Source organism: Cervus elaphus, chromosome 5 (assembly GCF_910594005.1).
Source record: "Cervus elaphus chromosome 5, mCerEla1.1, whole genome shotgun sequence".
Taxonomy (NCBI): Eukaryota; Metazoa; Chordata; class Mammalia; order Artiodactyla; family Cervidae; genus Cervus; species Cervus elaphus.
In genome coordinates this window covers 19,755,029-19,779,129 of record NC_057819.1, presented here as the reverse complement: position 1 = coordinate 19,779,129, position 24,101 = coordinate 19,755,029, and the positions used below count along the sequence as shown (strand labels likewise).

Genomic DNA, 24,101 nt, shown 5'->3' with positions numbered 1-24,101 from the left:
TGTGTGTGTTTGGCCACACCTTATGGCATGTGGGATTTTAGTTCACTGACCAGGGATCGAACCTGGGCCCCTTGCAGTGGAAGTTTGGAGTCTTAACCACTAGACCACCCAGGAGGGCCCCACATGTATCCTTCCTATACACTCTCTCCCCTCACCCTTCCCTAAACTGAAAGCTGAAGTGTGGACAGATGATCTCTAAAGCCAAAGGACAGGAAAGTTTACGAACCCACCTGCCAAAGCAGGAGACCCAGGTTCAATCCCTGGGTTGGGAAGATCCCCTAGAGGAGGGCATGGCAACCTACTCCAGTATTCTTGCCTGGAGAAATCCCACAGACGGAGGAGCCTGGTGGGCTACAGTTCATGGGGTTGCAAATAGTAGGACATGACTGAAGCGACTTAGCACGCACAGGTCTTGGGAGCAGACTAATTTTACCCATGACCGTTTTGGAGATAAACTCCGCCACCCCTGGGCTGAGCACATAATTAAAATGAAAAACATACAGAGTGTGGCGCTCCACTCTTGAGCAGGCGGATTTGGGAAACTTGGAGCCAAATCCTCTTTTGTTAACAGCAGAGAACCCGGCTCCCAGAAAGGCTGTTTCATGAAGACGGACATGAGAAGTGGCTTCAGATTCATTTCACGGTCTCGGTGGTGGTGCAGCTGGTAACTGGGTCCAAGGAAGGATGCCCAGGGGAGGTGCCAGTGAAGGAGAGGGAGGGCGACTCACTTCAGAGAATTTTTTGAACAGCCAAACAAGTGCTATTTTAGGGATTTTTTTTTTCCCTTCCGTAGAGCCTTCTGATTTTGAAGTGCTGTATTTTTGGGTCTGGGCGCAGGAAGTGGCCCTGAGGAGCGGCAGAGCTAAGCCTCCCCTCTCTGGCACCGCCTGGGAGAGCCCCCATGGGATGAGGGTGAGGTTGGGGCAGTCAGGCAAGGGTTAGGGAGGAGAGACCCAGAACAGCTCCAGGAAATGTTTGTGTTTCTCCACCGGGGAGGGAGGACAAACAAGCTTTTTTTTTTTTTTCGTGCCTTCTGAGTAGCTTCGCTTAATGCTCCAGCTTGGAGAGAATCCGAAGAGAAAGAGAGGCTGGAAAGAAAAATCCACTCTGGGGCAGGTCCCAACAACTCCTCTCCGGCGCAAATTTCCTCGGATCAGCCAGCAGCTTCCCAGAAATGACAACTTGGTGAAGTCACCTGTGTTTCCAGGCCCTGGGGTGCGACAGGCTTCGGCTCTTGAGCCAGGAGGTTGGGGGTGTGGGTTGGAGATGGACCGCTTGTGATCCAGCCTCCACTGCAGTGTTACATTTCCTGGCTGAAGTTTCTGTTCTCTGTGGGGCGCCTGCATCCATGTACACGTGCTGTACCTGCCTCCCACGGTGAAGACGTTGGAAACGGCACGGCCCGGCACACGGAGCACTGGTCCTCTGTTCACCATGGCCAACAGGTCGTGCTGCCTCATCCAGGGGTACCACATGCCCGAGGTGATGCCGCCACTGCTAATCCTCGCCTTTGTGCTTGGCATCCTGGGCAATGGCGTAGCGCTCTGTGGTTTCTGCTTTCACATGAAGACCTGGAAGCCGAGCACTATTTACCTGTTCAACTTGGCCATAGCCGACTTCCTTCTGATGATATGCCTGCCCTTTCGGACAGACTACTACCTCAGACAGAGGCAATGGGCATTTGAGGATATTGCTTGTCGAGTGGCGCTCTTCATGCTGGCCATGAACAGGGCTGGGAGCATTGTCTTCCTCACAGTGGTGGCTGTGGACCGGTATTTTAAAGTGGTCCACCCCCACCATATGATAAACACCATCTCCAACTGGACTGCAGTTGGCATCGTCTGTGCCCTTTGGACCCTGGTCATCCTGGGGACTCTGTATCTTCTGATGGAGAATCATCTGTGTGTGCAAGAGAAGGTCGTAGCTTGTGAGAGCTTCATCATGGTGTCGGCCAACGGCTGGCATGATGTCATGTTCCAGCTGGAGTTCTTTCTGCCCCTTGGCATCATCTTGTTCTGCTCCTTCAAGATCATTTGGAGCCTCAAGCAGAGGCAGCATCTGGCCAGGCAGAGTCGGATGAAGAAGCCTATTCGTTTCATCATGATGGTGGCGGTGGTGTTTATTGCCTGCTACCTGCCCAGCGCGTTGGCCAGACTGTATTTCCTCTGGACAGTGCCTTCCAGCGCCTGCAATCCATCCGTCCATGTGGCCCTCCACGTCACCCTCAGCTTCACCTACATAAACAGCATGCTGGATCCCCTGGTGTATTATTTTTCAAGTCCCTCATACCCCAAATTCTACACCAAACTCAAAATCTGCACTTTGAGACCTAGGTGTCCAGGATGCTTCAAGAGGCCAGAGGGGATGCCCACTTCCAACCTTTGTTGCAACAGTTGCATCAGTGTGGCAAATAGCTTCCAAAGCCAGTCTGAGGTGCAGTGAGATCTTCAAATGTGACAGATGGCACCAGGACAGACAGACAGACAAAATCAAGGAGGTTGGATTGGTGACTTAGAAATACTCCATGCTGAGGGGTGGGGAGCCTTGAAAATGCCATTCTTTCTTAACTGTACCCTCCTCACTCTGTTGGATACAAAATTCGGATCACTATGCCTTTTTGGAAGGTTCCACTTGAGAAGTGAGTCAGTTGCATTTATATAATGTGATTCTAATGACAGAGGTGTGTGTGTGTGTGTGTGTGTATGTGTGTGTGTTGGGAAGAGCTTGGCCCCTGAGTAATTTTAAATGGCTCAGGTAATATGTACTAATGTTTAAATCTGTCATTCTGTCATGTTCTCTCCCTGGGGGAGTCAGCGAATTTAATGACCCATCCTCTGATCTTATATCCTTACTTTTCTTGGAAAATAGAAACTGGGGTAAGTCAATATTTTTATTTCAGGCAGAGGGAGGCTCTTTAGAGTGGGATGTCTTGACCCCAAAGATTTTCATATTCCCAGGGCCCCTCTCTACTTTTCTGACTACTCAGGAGCCCAAGAAGAATGACAGCAAAAACAATATGCTGCCACCTTTTCGGAGCTCCACGTTTTTCTGCAAGTATTTGCATTTCAAAGAAGGTACTCAAGGATATGTTTACTTGTCCTGATTTTTCCAGTGGAAGCTGAGCACTTGAAAAAGTCCTATTAACCTTTGGGAAGTGCTAAGTCCAGCAAAATTGCTTGTAATGTGACTATGAGTTTAAATTATTCAATCATTTGTTTTCTACGTATTTACTGAATTAATGTTCTGTGCCAGGTACTTTGCTAGTGTCCCTTTGACCCGGAGGGTCCTTAGTTAACTTGTGTGTTTGGCTGGGGAGGGGGCAAACAGAGAAGTTAATGACCTTCACCATTATGATGACTATAGTTTCTAGACCTGTTCTCTACAGACACTGGTGTTTTCCTTTTGTTGTAGGATTCTATACAAACACCAAAGAGTGGAAAAGGCAGTAGGCCTTGTGTACATGAATTTTCAAATATGCCCATGGGGTCCTCAGAATGAGATGATTGTATGAAATGACATGCTGCTTCTGCCCTGGATTAGGGGGAGAGATGCCAAGCCGATCTTAGCTCCGTTCTCAAGTCACAAAGCAGTGAAAGTGTTTTTGGCTCCTCTCTTTACACGTTCTCAAATTCCCAGGGGATTCTCTGCAATTAAGACCCTTGCATGCGTGCTAAGTCGCTCCAGTCGTGTCCAACTCTTTGTGACCCTGTGGACTGTAACTCACCTGGCTTCTCTGTCCATGGGGATTCTCTAGGCAAGAATACTGGAGTGGGCTACCATGCCCTCCTCCAGGAGATCTTCCTGACCCAGGGATCGAACCTGTACCTCCTGTGGCTTGTGCATTGCAGGCAGATTCTTTTCCGCTGGGGAAGCCCATTAAGACCCTTAACCTGCAACTAATACCAGTGTTGCATTCTTTGGCCTCAAAACACCCATCTAGGCTGTCCCTGGCCTTCCCAGGTAGCGCAGTGGTAAAGAATCTGCCTGCAATGCAGGAGACCCAGATTCCATCCCTGGGTCATGAAGACCCTGGTGAAGGAAATGGCAACCCACTCCAGTATTGTTGCTTGGGAAATCCCATGGACAGAAGCCTGGCGGGCCACAGCCCATGGGGTCACAAAGAGTTGGACATAACTGAGTATGCACATATGTATATATACTGTTCCTATTAACTCATTTTTAAGGGGCACTGCACAGCCCAGGGATGGAAAACATGGGTTGTACAAAGTAGATGAATCTAAGTTCAAATGCCAGCTTAGCCACTTACTAGATGTGTGATCTGGGGGCGGGTTTTATTTAACCACGTTTAGCTTGAATTTCCTCATCTGTCAAACAGGGGTAACAATAACATTGACATCAGAAGGTCTTTGGGGGACTCCATTGGTGGCTTAGCAGTACTGGTAAAGAATTGGCCTGCCAATGCAGGGCACACGGGTTCAATCCCTGATCTGGGAAAATCCCACGTGCCATGGAGCAACTAAGCCCGCACATCACAACTACTGAGCCCAAGCGCTGCAGCTCCTGAGGCCTGTGTGCCTAGAGCCTGTGCTTCACAACAAGAGAAACCACTGCAATGAGAAGCCTGTGCACCACAAGGAAGGGTAGCCTCTGCAACTAGACAAACCCCGCGCAAAGCAACAAAGACCCAGCGCAGACAAATAAAAAGTGATTAAAAAAGAAAAAAGGAAGGTCGTTGGGTGGATTCACTGAATGGAAGATCCTGAAGCACAGGTACTTTGCTTCCTCTTCGATCCTTAGAGTCTACAAGTGTGAGTGCACACAGTAGGCGCTCAGTAAATATTTGAATGAATGAGTAAGTGTATGTGAAGCATAAGTGCATTGCCTGGCAGTAATGCTCAGTGTTCTGATGTATTATGTTAACACGTTTTACACATAAAGACCCTGAGGCCCAGAAGCCATTTCCCCTGGTGTTCAGCGCCTGTAAGGAGCTCCTCTGCTGTCACTGTTAGTTCCCCTGCTCCCCAGATTCCAGGGGAGAAGTGAAAGCAACGATTCTATCAGCTTCAAAGAACTCCAGATAAAAATCTGTGAAAAACCTGCACTTCTGCTTTAAGCTCTATTCTTAGTTCACTCTTTCCTGGGCTGCCCCCTTGTTGCTCCATCTTAATAAAAACAGATTCCAAAAGAAAGCCCGTATCCTGTGTGTCATCCTATGTCAAAAGAGTCATGAGACTTTACCCTCCAAGAGAAAAAAAGTCCAAAAAATCCAGGAGCTCATGGTAGGCTGAAAGTGTTAGTCGCTCAGTCGTGTTTGTCCAACTCTTTCAGACCCCGTGGACTGTAGCCCACCAGGCTTCTCTGTCCGTGAGATTTTCCAGGCAAGAATACAGGAGTGGGTAGCCCTTCCCTTCTCCAGGGGATCTTCCTGACCCAGGGATAGAACCTAGGTCTCCTTTATTGCAGGCAGATTCTTTCCCGTCTGAGCCACCAGGGAAGCCCTGGTAGGCTGAGGTTCTCATTAAAAAATAGCAAGAACAAACTGAAAGAAAGATCCAGACCCCAACCACAGTCTTGATTCTGATTTGCTTCTTCCAAATTCATAGAATGTGATAAAACATAAATATTATCAAGAAGCCTTCTTCAGAAATTGTAAGGAAGTGATGTATAGCTTTGTTGATGAAACTTTGTTTCAACTACCTGGAATAGGGAAATGTCATCGATGTAGAAGAAAATGTTGTCTCCTCTGACTCAGGGTCTTTCAGGAAAAGTCACATAAAAGTGAGAAGGGATAGTAGACCATTATTGTTCACAAATTCTATGGAAAAAAATAAGAGGTACTTTTTATTGGTGCTGACTGTGAAAATTTAGATTCTGGACTACTCTCAGAATGGGTTTCCTTACCCTTTCCTACAACTGACATGGTTAAGATGGTGTCTGAAGTCACTAGAGTGCAGGGGCTGCTGGGGTGGGATTAGAACTCTGGGCACAAGGGGTTAAGTCAATGACTAAAGGTTCCATAGCAAGGTGGGGAGGTGGACACATTGTGATGCACACTCTCAGCTTGCTGCCTTCTGGGTCTTCTAATTCACAGATTTCCAATATGACGCAAGACCCCACCATCTCAGTGAGTCCATAAATGGCTTCAGGATTAGCTATCTAATTTGAAACGCCAGTGCAAAGAGAAAATGCGAGGTCCCTCATTCAAAAAGCATAAAGCATTTCAAGATAGTGACAGCAGGGCATAAACTAAACACAGTACCCTGCTGAACTCATCCATGAAGCTGGAGCCCTACATTTTTAAAACTAATTGATTGATTGATTGACTGATTTTGGGCAGTGTACTGGCTTAGTAGTTGGCACACAGGCTCAGCTGACATGGCTGGGATCTTCCCGGACTGGGGATCGAATCCATGTCCCCTGCATTGGCAGGTGGATTTTTAACCACTGGACCACCAGGGAAGTCTGCTGCTGCTCCTAAGTTGCTTCAGTCATGTATGACCCCATAGACGGCAGCCCACCAGGCTCCTCTGTCCCTGGAGTTCTCCAGGCAATAATACTGGAGTGGATTGCCATTTCCTTCTCCAAGGGAAGTCTGGGGCCCTACATTTTATATAGACAGAGTTTGTGATGGAGCAGCATAAACAGATGGGCTCAGAGATGGGCTTACTCTATATTCAGCTTCCAGTGATGATACAGTTTTATTCATTCCCTCTTTCAAGGCACATTCAAGGTACATTCATTAGGTACCAGCTCTGTACCAGGCACAGTGGCAACCCAAGTGAAAAACATAGCCCTCACCCCGTGGGTTCCAATGTGGAAACCAAAGAAAAACTAAATTTACCGTTCAGGGTATCTGCAGTGAAAATGGTAAACTTGGGGTTCTACAGAGAAGCCAGGGCCCTTAATCCTGGTTGAGGGAACTGCAGGAAGGTCAATGGGACTGGAATGGAAAGTCTAGGCTGGGCCACAACAACCTGGTAAGAGGGGAAGCTGTGAGATCTCCCTGGGTGAGAAGGGTCTGCTCACAGTCTTTCCTGACAGAAGATTCATGAATAGACTTGCAGATCCCTTTCTTTTTAGACAAGAATTCAATGTATTTCATTACAGAAGCACGTTATGTTTTCAATCAGAAATCAAGGAACACACAGATATGTAAAGTAAGAAGTAAAAGTCTTCCTTTATTTCCTCTTAATCCAATTTCTAGAGGTGGTGACTTTTAACATTTGGAATACATACATACTTGCATAAAGGTAATGAATCTTTCGTCTTGTTAAAGCAAGATAGAAAGATAGAGTTTTGCAAGGTATTTTATCATGAACAGTTTCCTATGTCAGTGTGTGAATGCTCAGTCGTGCCTGACTCTGTGACCCTATGGACTGAAGCCTGCCAGGTTCCTCTGTCCATGGGATTTCCCAGGCAAGAATAAGGGAATGGGCTGCCATGCCCTTTTCCAGGGGATCCTCCCAACCTAGGGTGCCATGCCCTTCTCCAGGGAATCTTCCTGACTCAGGGATCGAACCCAGGTTTCCTGCATCTTCTGCATTGGCAGGCAGGTTCTTTACCACTGAGCCACCTGGGAAGCCCTTCCTAAGTCAGAATAGATATCAATTTCCTTTTTGAAATTGTATCTCATTGTGTAAATGAGCCACATGTAGTTTATTCAACTAACAGACATTTATTTCTAGTTTTTCTCTATTGCCGCTATGCTATGGTGAACATACTGAATGATATATCTTTGGGTTGTGTCAAAACTTTGGAAGATAGATTCTTAGACATGGAATTGCTAAGTCAAAGGCACACTGGGTGAGGTCACGTGCACAGTGGCTGAGAGAACCCTTGGAGTTACATCTTGGGCATTCCAATCCTATCTCCTTTTTTTACTAGCTGTGTGCCCTTGAGAAAATTACTTAACCTCTCACTGCTTTATTTTTCTTGTCTGTGAAAGAATAGTACCTATGTATACTACCTATCTCTTAAAGATGTTCTGAGCACTAAATGAGTTTAGCTGTATAAAGCCCCTACAATTGTGACCAACATCCAGTTCAGTTCAGTGACCAACATCCAGCCGCTCAGTCGTGTCCGACTCTTTGTGACCCCATGGACTACAGCATGCCAGGCCTCCCTGTCCATCACTAGCTCCCAGAGCTTGCTCAATCTCATGTCCATTGAGTCGGTGATGCCATCCAACCATCTCATCCTCTCTCGTCCCCTTCTCCTCCCACCTTCAATCTTTCCCAGCATCAGGGTCTTTTCCAATGAGTCAGTTCTTCACATCAGGTGGCCAAAGTATTGGAGTTTCAGCTTCAGCATCATTCCTTCCAATGAATAGTCAGGGCTGATTTCCTTTAGGATGGACTGGTTGGATCTCCTTGCAGTCCAAGGGACTCTCAAGAGTCTTTTCCAACACCACAGTTCAAAAGCATCAATTCTTTGGCGCTCAGCTTACTTTATAGTCCAACTTTCACTTCCATACATGTTTACTGGAAAAACCATAGCTTTAACTAGATGGTCCTTTGTCAGCAAAATAATGTCTCTGCTTTTTAATATGCTGTCTAGGTTGGTCATAACTTTCCTTCCAAGGAGCAAGCATCTTTTAATTTCATGGCTGCAGTCACCATCAGCAGTGATTTTGGAGCCCCCCAAAATAGTCTGTCACTGTTTCCACTGTTTCTCCATCTATTTGCCATGAAGTGATTAGACCAGATTCTATGATCTTCGTTTTCTGAATGCCGAGTTTTAAGCCAACTTTTTCACTCTCCTCTTTCACTTTCATCAAGAGGCTCTTTAGTTCTTCACTTTCTGCCATAAGGGTGGTGTCATCTGCATATCTGAGGTTATTGATATTTCTCCCGGCAATCTTGATTCCAGCTTATGCTTCTTTCAGCCCAGCATTTCTCATGATGTACTCTGCATATAATTTAAATAAGCAGGGTGACAATATACAGCCTTCACATACTCCTTTCCTGGTTTGGAACCAGTTTGTCATTCCGTGTCCAGTTCTAACTGTTGCTTCCTGACCTGCATATGGATTTCTCAAGAGGTGGGTCAGGTGGTCTGGTATTCCCATCTCTTGAAGAATTTTCCACAGTTTGTTGTGATCCACACAGTCAAAGGCTTTGGCATAGTCAAGAAAGCAGAAGTAGATGTTTTTCTGGGACTCTCTTGCTTTTTGATGATCCCACGGATGTTGGCAATTTGATCTCTGGGTCCTCTGCCTTTTCTAAATCCAGCTTGAACATCTGGAATTTCCCGGTTCACATACTGTTGAAGCCTGGCTTGAAGAATTTTGAGCATTACTTTACTAGCGTGTGAGATGAGTGTTATTGTGTGGTAGTTTGAGCATTCTTTGGCATTGCTTTTCTTTGGGATTGGAATGAAAACTGACCATTTCCAATCCTGTGGCCACTGCTGAGTTTTCCAAATTTGCTGGCATATTGAGTGCAGCACTTTCACAGCATCATCTTTTCAGATTTGAAATAGTTCAGCTGGAATTCCATCACCTCCACTAGCTTTGTTCGTAGTGATGCTTCCTAAGGCCCACTTGACTTTGCATTCCAAGATGTCTGGCTCTAGGTGAGTGATCACACCATCCTGATTATCTGGGTGGTGAAGATCTTCTTTGTATAGTTCTTCTGTGTATTCTTGCCATGTCTTCTTAATATATCTTCTGCTTCTGTTAGGTACATACCATTTCTGTCCTTTATTGTGCCCACCTTTCCATGAAATGTTCTCTTTGTATCTCTAATTTTCTTGAAGAGATCTCTAGTCTTTCCCATTCTATTGTTTTCCTCTATTTCTTTGCACTGATCACTGAGGAAGGGTTTCTTATCTCTCCCTGTTATTCTTTGGAACTCTGCATTCAAATGGGTATATCTTTCCTTTTCTCCTTTGCTTTTTGCTTCTCTTCTTTACTCAGCTATTTGTAAGGCCTCCTCAGACCACCATTTTGCCTTTTTGCATTTCTTTTTCTTGGGGATGGTCTTGATTTCTGTCTCCTGTACAATATCACGAACCTCTGTCCATAGTTCCTCAGGCACTCTGTCTATCAGATCTAATCCCTTGAATCTATTTGTCACTTCCACTGTATAATCATAAGGGATTTGATTTAGGTCATACCTGAATGGTCTAGTGGTTTTCCCTACTTTCTTCAATTTAAGTCTGAATTTGGCAATAAGGAATCCATGACCTGAGCACAGCCAGCTCTTGGTCTTGTTTTTGCTGACTGAATAGAGCTTCTCCATCTTTGGCTACAAAGAATAGAATCAATCTGATTTCGGTATTGACCATCTGGTGATGTCCATGTGTAGTGTCTTCTCTTGTGTTGTTGGAAGAGGGGGTTTGCTATGACCAGTGTGTTCTCTTGGTAAAATTCTATTAGCCTTTGCCCTGCTTCATTCTGTACTCCAAAGCCAAATTGGCCTGTTGCTCCAGGTGTTTCTTGACTTCCTACTTTTGCATTCCAATCCCCTATAATGAAAAGGACATCTTTTTTTGGGTGTTAGTTCTTGAAGGTCTTGTAGGTCTTCATAGAACCATTCAGCTTCTTCAGCCTTACTGGTTGGGGCATAGAGTTGGGTTACTGTGATATTAAATGGTTTGCCTTGGAAACGAACAAAGATCATTCTGTTGTTTTTGAGATTGCATCCAAGTACTGCATTTCAGACTCTTTTGTTGACCATGATGGCTACCCCATTTCTTCTAAGGGATTCTTGCCCACAATAGTAGATATAATGGTCATCTGAGTTAAATTCACCCATTCCAGTCCATTTTAGTTTGCTGATTCCTAAAATGTTAACGTTCACTCTTGCCATCTCCTGTTTGACCACTTTCAATTTGCCTTAATTCATGGGCCTAATATTCTCGGTTCCTATACAATATTGCTCTTTACAGCATCAAACTTTACTTCTATCACCAGTCACATCTACAACTGGGTGTTGTTTTTGCTTTGCCTCTGTCTCTTCATTCTTTCTGGAGTTGTTTCTCCACTAATCTCCAGTAGCATATTGGGCACCTACCTACCAGCCTGGGGAGTTCATCTTTCAGTGTCCTATCTTTTTGCCTTTTCATACTGTCATGGGGTTCTCAAGGCAAGAATACTGAAGTGGTTTGCCATTCCCTTATCCAGTGGACCACATTTTTTCAGAACTCTCCACCATGACCCATCAGTCTTGGATGGCCGTACATGGCATGGCTGATAGTTTCATTGAGTTAGACAGGGCTGTGGTCCATGTGATCAGATTGGTTGGTTTTCTGTGATTGTGGTTTTCAGTCTGTCTGCCCTCTGATGGAGAAGGATAGAGGCTTATGGAAGCTTCCTGATGGGAGAGACTGACTGAGGAGGAAACTGGGTCTTGTTCTGATGGGCGGGGCCATGCTCAGTAAATCTTTAATCCAATTTTCTGTTGATGGGTGGAGCAACCAACATGGAGTAGCTCTATTTCTTTTTTTAAATTATTATTATTATTTTACTTTTGGACCATGCTCTATAGTAGTGCCCTGACCAGGGATCAATCTCATGCCCCCTGCATTAGAACTGTGGAATCCTAACTGCTGGACCACCAGGGAAGTCCCTGGAGTATCTCTACTTCTATTAACCCTTATTATTATATTGTATTAGCTCTTATTAAAACCTTGATGCTGCTGCTGCTGCTGCTGCTGCTGCTAAGTTGCTTCAGTCGTGTCCAACTCTGTGCGACCCCACAGACAGCAGCCCACCAGGCTCCCCCATCCCTGGGATTCTCCAGGCAAGAACACTGGAGTGGGTTGCCATTGTCTTCTCCAATGCATGAAAGTGAAAAGTGAAAGTGAAGTTGCTCAGTCATGACTCTTCGCGACCCCATGGACTGCAGCCTACCAGGCTCCTACATCCGTAGGATTTTCCAGGCAAGAGTCCTGGAGTGGGGTGCCATTGCCTTCTCTGTAAAACCTTGATAGATACCACCAAATTTCTCAACAAAAAGGCTGAACCAACTTAGACTCCCCCAGTAGTGTATGAAAAAGCCTTCTTCCACACTCTCACCAATGGGCCCTTGTTTGGTTGGTTTGTTTAACAAGCATTTTTTTCATCTTTCTTTTTGTAAAAACCAAGCAAAAACTTTCACTTCTTTAAAGTGATGAAGTCTGGCTTATCAGTTTTGTTTGTGTGTGTGTTTGATGTTGTACCTAGAAAGGCTCTGCCTAAGCCACGGTCATGCCGAATTACTCTTAGGATTTCTTCTAAGAGTTTTATGTCTTATGTTTAGGTTTGTAATCCATTTTGAGTTCATTTCTGTGTCCAGTTCAAGGAAAGGACCCAATTTCATTCATTTGCCTGTTTAGTCATCCAGTAGCACTTATTGAACAGATGATTCTTTCTCCCACGGATTTGTCTTAGCACCCTTGTTGAAAATCAGCTGACCATAGGACTTCCTTGGTGGTCCAGTGGCTAATGCAGAGGGCCTGGGTTCAACTCCTGGTCAGGGCACTAGATCCCACATGCAGCAACCAAGAGTTCACACGTCACAACTAAAGTTTCCACATGCCGCAACGAAGATCTAAAATTCCAAGCACCACAACTAAGGCTCAGCACAGCCAAATAAATAAATAGATACTAAAAAGATGAAGAAAATCATCCGACCATAAATGCAAGATTTTTGAACTCTCAATAATCCCACTCTATTGACCTATACATCTGTTCTTATGCCAGAATCACACTGTCTTGATTATTATAGATTTGCAGTTAAGTTTTGAATTGCAAAATGTGAATCCTCCAACTTTGTTCTTCTTTTTCAAAATTATTTGGTTATTCTGGTTTGCCCTCAGACTTTATATGTTAAATTTAACAGTGTTTCAAAACTCTGAAATCCCCTTCTCCTTTCTTTTACTGTCTCTGCTAGTCAGTATTGCCAGCTTCCTCTGCCCACTAGCTTTCGATTTCTCCTACTTTATCCTCTTCTCGAGAGGTCCAAAGGTCTCTCATTTCCCAAATGTACCAACTCAAAGTCATTTACTACCTACAGAGTCCAGGTCCCCCCAAATAACACCAGTGAACTGTGCTTCCTGAACCCCCATCCTTATGTGGCCCTTCCCTGTGAAATATGGACTGACTTGGTGACTCGCCTTGGCCAGTGGAATGTGGTGCAGGTGATGTTCTGGGATCTCCGAGCCATGGCATTAAGAAGGTCTGCATCTCTGTGCTCCCAATGCCAGGGGCCCAGGTTCGATCCCTGGTCAGGGAACAAGATCCCACATGCCACAGCTGAGTGTTTGCATACTGTAACTAAAACCCGGTGCCATGGAAGGAAGAAAAGAAGGAAGGGAAAGAGGGAGAGATAAAGAAAGAGAGTCTGCTTGTGTGCTTTGGGAAATGTTGAGTAGCCTTGTCAGAAGTCCAGCATACTCAGTGGAAAGAATATGTGAAAAGGCTGTGTACAGGTGCCATAGAGACACAGACCATATGAAGAGGAAGAGATGTCCAGGCACTCCAAGTGGCATGCGTGAGCCTCCCTGGCATCTAAGAGACCCCAAATATAGACTGACTAGCTAAGTTCAGTCAAGCCATGATAACACAATGGCGACTCTTTTTTTTTTTTTTTTTAACAGTGACTGTTTTAGGCCACTAAAATCTGTGGTGGTTTTTGAAATAGTAATAGATCACTGAAACAGAAACAGCTACGTTCAACGACAAACAGCGAGAGTGCCGAATTCTAACCACTAGACCACCAGGGACAGATGAATAAACAACAAAGCTCTACTGCACAGTATAGGGAGATATACTCAATATCTTGTGATAAATCAGAGTGGGAAAGAATATGAAGACTATATACATATATATATATATATATGTATAGCTGAGTCATTTTGCTATACAGGAAAAATTAAACACAACATTGGGTTTCCCTTGTAGCTCAATTGGTAAAGAATCTGCCTAACAATGCAGGAGACCCGGGTTCGATCTCTGGGTCAGGAAAATCCCCTGGAGAAGGAAATGGCAACCGGCTCCAGTACTCCTGCCTGGAGAATCCCATGGACAGAGGGGTCACAAAGGGTCGGACACAACTGAGGGACTAAACCGCTACCACCAAACACAACATTGTAAATAAACTATACTTTAATAATAATAAAAAAAAAAAGACAAACCATGAATTACTTAACCTCTCTAAGCCTCAGGTTTCTGATCTGTGACCATAACAGGGCAACTCCTCATGGGTTTCTGAGAGGATTAAATGAGATCATGTATATACAGCTCTTAGCCGCATGTCTGGCACAAAGCAAGCAGTTGATAAATGAAAGCTATTGTTATTTTTAATTTTAAAAAGTAGTTCCATCCTGCTCTGGGGCACATTCCAGTTGTGATAAGAGAACTAAGAAGGGAGATTTGAGTTAATGGTGAAAGTCATAAATGTTAAGTGGAGTTCCCCCAAACTTGGTGGAATCACTGCCTGAGCTGTTGAAATGAATCACTAAAACAAGTTTCTGTACAGCTCATGCACTAGTAAGAAAAAAAATAATAAATGCATAAAAGGAAGACAGGAGCAAGAAAAAACATGCCCATGACACAGTAGTAAGACTGGGAATTCCACAGCAGGGCCAGGATCCAGGGAGTCCAGGATCGACACTCTTTCTGAGCAATTGTGAACTTGGGTTTAGAATCCTAGGGTGTGAGAGCTGGAAGGGATCTGGAAGATGGTCCCATCTTCCACATTACACATGGGAAGTTCAGGGGTTAAGAGGTTTCATGGGTAATGATGGAGCCAGAGAAAAGCATCCAGGGCCTCCAACTTCTCTCTCTCTCTCTCTCTTTTTTTTTTTTCAAATGAAGCAATATCCATTCTTGTTCTTTCCTAATTTTATCCAAATATTATGAAATTATAAAACTTTCAAAGGTGGACAGAGCGGGGGAAGGGGAGGGTGGGACGAACTGGGAGAGTAGCATTAACATGTATACACTACCGAGTGTAAAGCTCAGTGCTCTGTGATGACCTAGAGGGGCGGGAGGCAGGCTCAGGAGGGAGGGGACATAAGTATATTTATACTTAGAGCTGATTCACATTGCTTACAGCAGAAACTAGCACAGCGTTGTAAAGCAATCAACCTCCAATTAAAAATTTTTTAAAGTAATAAAAATAAACATAAATAACAGTCTATGAGGGGAAAAAAGAATTAGGGGATTGGAATTGACATACACACTATGTATAAAATAGGTAACTGATGAGAACCCACTGGGCGGCAGAGAACTCTACTCAGTGCTCTATGGTGATGTAAATACGAAGGAAATCCTAAACAGAGGGCATATATGTGTCCTGATGGCTGATTCGCTTTGCTGTGCAGTAGAAAATAACACAACATTGTAAAGTAACTATATTCCAATAAAAATTAAAAACAAAACAGAAAGAAAATCTTACAAAGGGAAGATCCCTTGCAAATTCCAGCTCCCGGAAATAACTACTGTGAATAGTTGGATTTTCTGACTCTTAGCCAATAAAGGCCCTTAGGGTTACTTTCTGAATGTCACTGACAAGTCCACATTCATCTGAGAAGGGAGCAGGATATTGACAAGCATCAAGGATCAGAAACAAATGCTAGTCATTTCACTTGAGTCTTACTACACCCACACAATGTGACCTCAATCTGGTTCAGCCTTACAGATGGGGCAATAATATAATAAGAGGCAGTGTAGTGTTTTGGTTAGGGATTCAGGCTCTGAAGCCAGTGCCAGATTCAAATCTTATGATCTGTGTAGCATTGACTATATATACGGCCAACTTCTCTGAGCTTCACTTTCCTCATTTCGAAATAGAAATCAGTAGTAGTCCCTACGTCATGGGCTGCAGTCAGGGGAAAATAAATGAATGTATTAAAGCGCTGAGCATGCCACCCAACATGCAGGAAGCTCTCCCTAACGTGACTGCCAACATCATCTTCATCATCGTCTTCGTCAAGTGCCACTGCTTCCTACGTGAGCCTAACATTAGATCATCTTGACTCCCGTTTACTGGGAGGAGTCTACAAAGCCCTATGGCAGAACCTGGGTGTAAAACTAAAGAAACAAATGTCTGGAAAAAAAAAATGTCTGGGACTTCCCTGGCAGTCCAGTGATTAAGACTCTACACTTCCACTGCAGAGGAAGCAGGTTCGATCCCTGGTCCAGGAACTAAGATCCCTCATGCCGCATGATGTGACCAAATTTTCAAAGATAAAAATAAACAAATGTCTTAGTTCTTACTCAGAGTAGAAGCAACACAGCTGAGAACCTCTTGCACAGCAAGAATTCATCAAACCAAAATATTCCAGGGTAGAAATGTTTTGTAAGGATTTATATCCCCAATTATACTGAAAAGCAAGAAAATGATGTGTGAAATGGTGACCTTCTGCAAGGCACAGTTCAAAGTCTTCTTAGGTCCTCAAGGTTAATTTTGTAAAAACAGAGGTTTTTAAAATATCACGCACATTGGGCTTCACTGGTAGCTCAGTGGTAAAGAATCTGCCTGCCAATGAAGGAGACATGGATTTGATCTCTGATCAGGAAAGATCCCATTTGCCATAGAGCAACTAAGCCCGTGGGCCACAACTACTGAGCCGGTGCACTAGAGCCTGGGAACTGCAACTACTGAACCCAAGGGCCACAAATACTGAAACCTGGTGCCCTAAAGCCTGTGTTCTGCAACAAGAGAAGCCAAGGCAAGAAGAAACCTGCGCACCACAACTAGAGAGTGGTCCTCACTCAAAAGCCAGAGCAGCAATGAAGACCCAGCACAGCTAAAATTAAGTAAAATTTGTTTAAAAATAAATTTATAAATAAATAAATAAAATTTTTAAAAATCAAAAATATCATGCACATTGTGAGGGAGGTTGTATATGGGGACAGCTGGTAAACAGGAACTCACTGTACTTTCTGCTCAGTTTTGCTGGGAATTTAAAACTGCTCTAAAAAATAAAGCTTATTAATTTTAATAAATCACCTCCTTAACAATAAATTACTTACTTGAGCATGGAGGCATCTCAAAATCTAACACAAACAAAGGAAAAACCCAACTTATTGTAACATACCACTGGCAACCCAAACTGGGTTCAAGTTTTCAAGTATCTTATGAAATGGCATGCTGTTCTCAAATAGCTTCCCCCCACCCCCCCTTAGCTGGGAATTAATTGCAGCATTCTGGTTTAGAAAGTCAATCCATGCTTGTACAGAGAAGATGGCCTGGAAACATCAAATGCAACACATCTGTCCTCATAAAATACTGGACAATTACTATCCTCTTGGCCTTCCATCCCCCCTCAAAAAAATCACACACACGTTACCGTTTCTTAAAACACATGTCTGCAGATATTCCATGCAAATTCGTCATGTTTCTGTTGAGCACAGTAAATTAATATTGCTGTTGTTGTTTTGTTCATTATGCAAGACAACCACATGACTGTGAATTGATTCTCCGGTGCTAAGTATTCAGTATACATGCACGCAGGCTTACACATTTCAGTAATTCACAATGACAGTCGGCTTGCCCAAACATATTCTTTACATTTAGAAAATTTTGTGGGTTCCTGTCTCCCCGGGGGATTTTTTTTTTATTACTTGTTTATGCAAACAGCAGATTGCATAAGAGCCTTGCTGGCTTCTTTTTTTTTTCTTAAAGCGATTTCGTAGTTTCCTGGTAACCATTCAGTCATCTGTTTCAACACTCTGACATGACATAAAGGCGAGCGCTGAACCATAGGTTCGCCACTCAGACACACACCTCGTTCCCTGAGCCTTGGCTAGGTGAGCTGCTCCCTGGCGCCAACGCGATTCACTCATGAACCCTTCCCACCTGCAGAATCATTTTCTGAAAATAGGGGAGAAGAACTGCTGTGTGTTCCGCGATGACTTCATTGCCAAAGTGCTGCCGCCGGTCGTGGGGCTGGAGTTCGTGTTCGGGCTCCTGGGCAATGGCCTTGCCCTGTGGATTTTCTGCTTCCACCTCAAGTCCTGGAAAGCCAGCCGGGTTTTCCTGTTCAACTTGGCCGTGGCTGACTTTCTCCTGATCATCTGCCTGCCATTCCTGGCGGACAACTACGTGCGGAGGTGGGACTGGAAGTTTGGGGAGATCCCGTGCCGGCTCATGCTCTTCATGTTGGCCATGAACCGCCAGGGCAGCATCATTTTCCTCACCGTGGTGGCCGTGGATAGGTACTTCCGGGTGGTCCATCCCCACCACGCCCTGAACAAGATCTCCAATCGGACGGCGGGCATCATCTCCTGCCTCTTGTGGGGCATCACCATCGGCCTGACGGTCCACCTCCTGAACAGAACGAGGTTGATCGAGAATCAGGGTTCGAAACTGTGCAGCAGTTTCAGCATCTGTGATGCCTTCCGCTGGCACGATGCCATGTTCCTCCTGGAGTTCTTCGTGCCCCTGGGCATCATCCTGTTCTGCTCGGTCAGAATCGTCTGGAGCCTACGGCAGCGGCAAATGAACAGACATGCCAAGATCAAGCGGGCTATCAACTTCATCATGGTGGTGGCCATTGTCTTCATCATTTGCTTCCTGCCCAGCGTGGCCGTGCGCATACATATTTTCTGGCTTCTGCGCAAGGCTGGCACGGAAAACTGTGACATCTATCGTTCAGTGGACCTGGCGTTTTACATCACCCTCAGCTTCACCTACATGAACAGCATGCTGGACCCTTTGGTGTACTACTTCTCCAGCCCATCTTTCCCCAACTTCTTCTCCACCTTGATCAACCGCTGCCTGCAGAGGAAAGGGCCGGATGAGTCGGATAACAACCGCAGCACCAGCGTCGAGCTCACAGGGGATCTGAGCACTACCAAGAATGTTCCCGAGGCTTTGATGGCCAATCCCAGCGAGCCTCAGAGCCCCTCTTATCTGAATCCAGTCTCCAGTTAAAAAAGTTAAGCCAAGAAGGGAGATGATCATCAAGGACCAGGATCTCTGGAGAAGCAGTTTGGCTGGTGCACGGAGTAACAGAGCCTTGGTCTGTGGTTTCCCAGAACTTCCAGATTCAGAGAAGCAGATTTAGGGCATTGGTGTGGCAGCGTGGGCTGCTTGCCTATAGAGTGTCTCCACAGGAAGCTTGGGGAATGGAGGATGAAGCTCCAGGTGTCGAGACTTCTGTTCCATCTTGGACACTTGCAGAACTGAAGATGGCAAAACTGTCCGCATTTCTGCTGCTGGAGTGTTGAAGCCACAGAGAGGCCCACTGGCACCTGGCGCTCAACTGGCCTCTTTCTGTCACCTGCCTAAGACTTGTTTGGTTCTCAGCTCCTGGGGCAATGTCTAGCTTCTTGTGGGCTCCCACTGGGATAAGGAAAGCTGTGACTGGAGGGGAATTATTGCATCTGAAGGGAGCCCAGGCATCATGAAACAAGCCAGGAGGTCACCTGGGTTCGGTGGAGCCGATCCTTCTTTCAGCCATGATTTGGCAGAAACGGACCAGATAGAGAGATTCATGAACTTCGGTTAGTATCTGAGTTTCCAGTGGTGGTAAGAAGGGGCTTCACCCCAGGAGGGACTGAGCAGAACAGTGTTACTAAGCAAAAGGAAATGACATTTATGTTACAACCTGCAGCCAATCCATTCCTCTTCTGTTTACACTAATTTGAAGGTTGAGCAGTTAAAAAGGCTCCAGGGAGAAAGCAGCTTCCCTCCTCTGTTTGCTTTTATCACTCAAAGGGAAATGCTGCCCTATGGTTAGCGGGAGGAAAGATTTCCTCCTGGTTCATTTGCTTGTGTTTCTGTTCTTATAAGAAATCTACCCCTTCAATAAACTTTGATATGAGACTCACAGTCTGGTGTTGCATGTGTCTGGGTGATGGTTCACAGACATGGACTTCTTACTTAAGCGAAGACCTTTATGGGTTGTTAACTGTGCCCTGGTAGAAAAAAAAAAAAAAATACCACATACTGTAAAGTGTAAGAAAAGGATGTGGAATCTGAGCCGCAACATGAGGTAGTTAAGTCAAAAATTACATATGCGTTAGAACAAGGATGGGAAAGAGTAGGGAATAAAGAAAAGTGATTTAATCTGGAAGGGCAGTACAGACAGGATTACAAGAGCACTTTGCTTTTGTTTAGGGGGTGGTGAATGCTGCTATTAGTATTTGTGTATCAAAAAAAGGAATCTGGCCAGGCTGGGATTTTTGCATAGGAGGGGGAAGAGAGAACTTCCTACAGAATGGTTTCAGTTCTGAATGCTGAGAAGGAAAGGAGATGTACTGGTTTGAGGTGGTGATCAGTCCAAGTTTCTGTTACATGCTCATTTCCACTCATTGTTCTTTAGCAAGATGAGGCTTGCTTTGACATAGTGACTTGGAGGCCGATAAGGAAGGCAGATACTTGGACTCCTGGCCCCAGTGGAATGGCAGAAAAGGAAGAAAGATGGATATTTTGAGGTTCTGAAGTGTTTTCTGAGCAGTTTGCTTGTCTGATTTTTCAATTAACTCCTAGAGACTGAAAGTTAAAAGCTGAGATCATCTTTCTTAAAGAGGAAGAGATGAGGAGAGAAGAGCTCAGAGGAGAGTAGGGATTCCCCTAGACTCAGATGCATGAGTCAGCAGGGAACCCGTTTGTGAAACTCCGATTTGTTCAGAACACCCGAACAACTCACATTTGTCCTTTTGTTCATTCATCCCATCAGCTTGATGCTGAAAGCTCAGTTTCTCTGTACACCAGTGCCGAATCAAAACTGGGAGACAGAGATTTGGGTGAAGTAGAAAAGAATAGCTTTATTGTTTTGCCGGGCAAAGGGGGCTAAAAGCGGGCTAATGATTTCAAAACCGTGTGTCCCCACTTGGGGAAGACAGTGAGAAGTTTTACAGTAACTGTTCAAAGAGGAAGGCATGATCAGCTTGTGGACATTCTTCTGATGGGTTGGTGGTGAAGTAAGTGGGAGTCAGCACCATCAGCCTTCACGTATGGTGTCTACATGCTGGTGGGGACCATAACATCATTAATTGTTAACTTCTCTGACCTGGAGGGGGTTTCAGTATCAGCAAAATGGCTCAAAGATATTGTCATATGTTTCCCCGATGGGGAAACAGGACCTTGCCCCAAGGCTGCTCTTGACTGTTTCTGCCTGGTGTCGCATCTCCTTCCTTCTCTAATTGACAACTGCTTGAGTCTGCCCATCGGAACTCAGGGAAGTTTGTGGAGGCTGAATGAAAGCTGTTTTTTATAATCAAGGAAATGGGGGACACAGAAAGTCCTTGTGCCCAGGAGCCCCACAGGGCCCTGCTTGGCATCAAGTTTTTATGTATTAAGCACCAACAGTACTGTGGCATTCTGAGTGGTTGGTGGAAACAGAGCAAGGAACAAGTTCCCTGGGGCCCTCTTCTCCTACAACTTACATTCACACTGGGGAGGTGGCCAGACAAGAGATAAACAAATAAACGGAAAGGAAGCCTGGGATGACTGTGAGGACCATGAAGCCAACAAAGCAGGATGACAGACTAAAAAAGGCGTGGTGCTGGGCTGACTGGGATGTGACCGAGAGCTGAGCCATGAATGACGAGATGGAGCAGACAATGCGAGAATCTGGAGGAAGGGCATTCTAGGCAGAGGGGATGGTAAATGCAGAGGCCCTCGGGTGTGTGAGTCTGCTAATCTCCCAGGACTGTCATAACAAAGTAACACAAAGTTGGTGGCTTAAAAAAACAAAGATTTGGGATTTCCCTGGTGGTCCAGTGGTTAAAAATCCACCGTCCAATTCAGGGGACATGAAGGATTCAATTCCTGGTTGGGAAAGTAAGATCCCATGTGCCACAGGGCAACTAAGCCCACACTTTGCAACTAGAGAGAAGTCCGTGCACCACACCAAGATCTGACACAGCTGAAAATGAAAATAGATAAATACTGGGGGAAAAAAGGCAAAATAGTATTCTCAGACAGTTCTGGAGCCTGGGAGTCCAAATCAGGGGGTCAGCAGGATCGATTACTTCTGGATGCTCTGAGGAGAATCCACCTTGTGCCTCACTCCAAGCTTCTGTGGGGTATCACATTCCTGGGCCTGCAGACACATCACTCCAGCCTCTGCCTCCATCTTCGCATTGTTATGGACCAGGATTCTTGGCCTCCTTAATCAATAGAAATTGATAAGTGGCCAGACAAGAAATTCAGGCAAGGCTTTATTAGGACCCTTGTGCCAGCAAGGTGGGGAGTGAGAGCAAGTAACAGGTTCTCTTGCTGGCTTGCTCCTTGAAGAGGGGTGAGCTTGTTCCTTATATGGGGTGAAGATAAGGTGTGTTCAGGGGTCATTCCAGAGGGGTGGCTTAGATGGTTTGCGACCCCTTTCGTGGTGATGTGTGCAGGGGGCATGCACGTCACCCTGCTTTTGATCCCACCTCTTCATAAGTGGCAGTTGGGTTTTGGTCTTTTTGTATCTTTTTGTTCATAATTTGTCCCAACTGCACATGTACACAGTTATTTTTAGTCCCCTGTAGCTTCTTGTATTGTGTTGCTGGAGGAGACATTTGTCTAAGTGTGAGAACTGCAGCAAAGGGTCCCAAGTCCCCAGCTGTCTCAACATGCCTTCTTTTCTCCTTGTCTCTGTGTCTTCTCCTTTTCTGTCTCTGATACAAACACTTGCCACTGGATTGAGGGACCACCCTAACCCAGGAAGATCCCAGCTCGACATCCTTCCCTTAATTACATCTGCAAAGATTACATCTGCAAAGACCCTTGTTCCAAATAAGGTCACATTCTGAGATCTTGGGTGGACATAGCTTTTGGGCTAAGTCAACCCACTGCAGTGAGGAACAGAGGTGAGGTCAGATGACTGGGTACAGTGAGTGTGAAGTCTTCTACCCAGTGAGGTAAAAAACCCTGTTGTGTGAAAATAACAAAAGATTTGAGAAAAAGATCATACCATATTAAAGGAAAAAGAGGTTAAAAACAAGATAGGATCTTTGTTCTCTTTGAAAGTCTGTCTATGTATATATACCTGGAACAGCAGATTAGAAAAACATAAATTGCAGCCTTAACTTTGATTCTACCTGGGTGATGAGGTTAGAGATGATTTTTGCTTGTCCATCTGACTTTTCCTTAGTATCATCTTCCTATCATCTTCCTTGATCATCAACAATAGTTATTAAGAGAGCAATCTCCTAAAGGGAACCCTTCTACACCATTGGTGGGAATGTAAATAGGTGCAGGTACTGTGGAAAACAGTATGGGGATTCCTTAAGAAACTAAAAATAGAGTTACCATGTGATACAGCAATCCCGCTCCTGTGCATATATCGGAGGAAACTCAAATTTGAAAAGACACATGCACCCTAATGTTCACAGCACCACTATTCACAATAGCCAAGACATGGAAGCAATCCAGTGTCTGCCCACAGATGAATATACAATTCAGTGTGCTATATACAACAGAATATTACTCAGCCATAAAAAAATGAACTAATGCCATCTGCAGCAACATGGATGGACCTAGAGATTATTATATGAAGTAAGTCAGTCAGACAGAGAAAGACAGATACTGTGGATAACATATGTGGAATCAGAAATATGACACAGATGAACTTATTTATGAAACAAAAACAGACTCACAGACATAGAAAACAAATGTATAGTTACCAAAGCAGAAAAGTGATGGGGGAGGGATAAATTAGGAATTTGGGATTATCAGACACAAACTACTTATTTACTATGTTTATCTATATATAAAGTAGATAAACAACAAGGTTCTACTGTATAGCACAGGGAACTATATTCAATATCTTATAATAAACCATAATGGAAAAGAATATGTATATATATATATACATATATATGAATAACTGAATCACTTTGTTGTATATACCCAAAACTAACACAATATTGTAAATCAACCATACTTCCATTTGAAAAAAGAGAGAGAGAGAGAGGTCTATTAAATTCTGTTTCCCTGTCCAGGAGAATGCCAACAGAGAGCAAGCACAACTTCCCTAGTGGTACAGTGGTTAAAGACTCTACCCTTCCACTCCAGGGCATGGGTTCAGTTTCTGGTTGGAGAACTATGAATAAGATCCTACATGCCGCAGAGTTCAGGCAAAAAATTAAAAGTAAAAAAATGAGAGCAAGCAATAACGTTCTGGGCTAAACCAATGATGTGGTCTATTCAGTCTCAAATTGTGTGTGATACAGTGTTTGTGTGTGTGTAACTCTAGGTATGCATGTCTGT

General features: G+C 44.6%; 2 protein-coding genes across 3 annotated transcripts; both read left to right on the top strand.

The window, feature by feature from the left end:
• Window positions 1-529: 529 nt before the first annotated feature.
• On the top strand, window positions 530-5,169 carry HCAR1 (hydroxycarboxylic acid receptor 1). Of its 2 annotated transcripts, none has more exons than XM_043901966.1 (2): window positions 530-664; window positions 1,042-5,169. In XM_043901966.1, the coding sequence occupies exon 2, from the start codon at window positions 1,435-1,437 to the stop codon at window positions 2,440-2,442; it is 1,008 nt and encodes a 335-aa protein (XP_043757901.1). In that variant the 5' UTR covers window positions 530-664; window positions 1,042-1,434; the 3' UTR covers window positions 2,443-5,169. The 2 variants fall into 2 exon arrangements, with proteins under 2 accessions (XP_043757901.1, XP_043757902.1); XM_043901967.1 differs by having other exon boundaries at window positions 603-697.
• A 12,454-nt stretch (window positions 5,170-17,623) lies between these two features.
• On the top strand, window positions 17,624-19,727 carry LOC122693952 (hydroxycarboxylic acid receptor 2-like). Its single transcript, XM_043901964.1, has one exon. The coding sequence runs from the start codon at window positions 17,736-17,738 to the stop codon at window positions 18,825-18,827; it is 1,092 nt and encodes a 363-aa protein (XP_043757899.1). The 5' UTR covers window positions 17,624-17,735; the 3' UTR covers window positions 18,828-19,727.
• The last annotated feature ends 4,374 nt before the right edge of the window (window positions 19,728-24,101 follow it).

What these genes read in the sequence shown, in the direction of transcription:
- HCAR1 (XM_043901966.1), top strand. Translation starts at nt 1,435, where the DNA reads ATGGCCAACAGGTCGTGCTGCCTCATCCAGGGGTACCACATGCCCGAG.
- LOC122693952 (XM_043901964.1), top strand. Translation starts at nt 17,736, where the DNA reads ATGAACCCTTCCCACCTGCAGAATCATTTTCTGAAAATAGGGGAGAAG.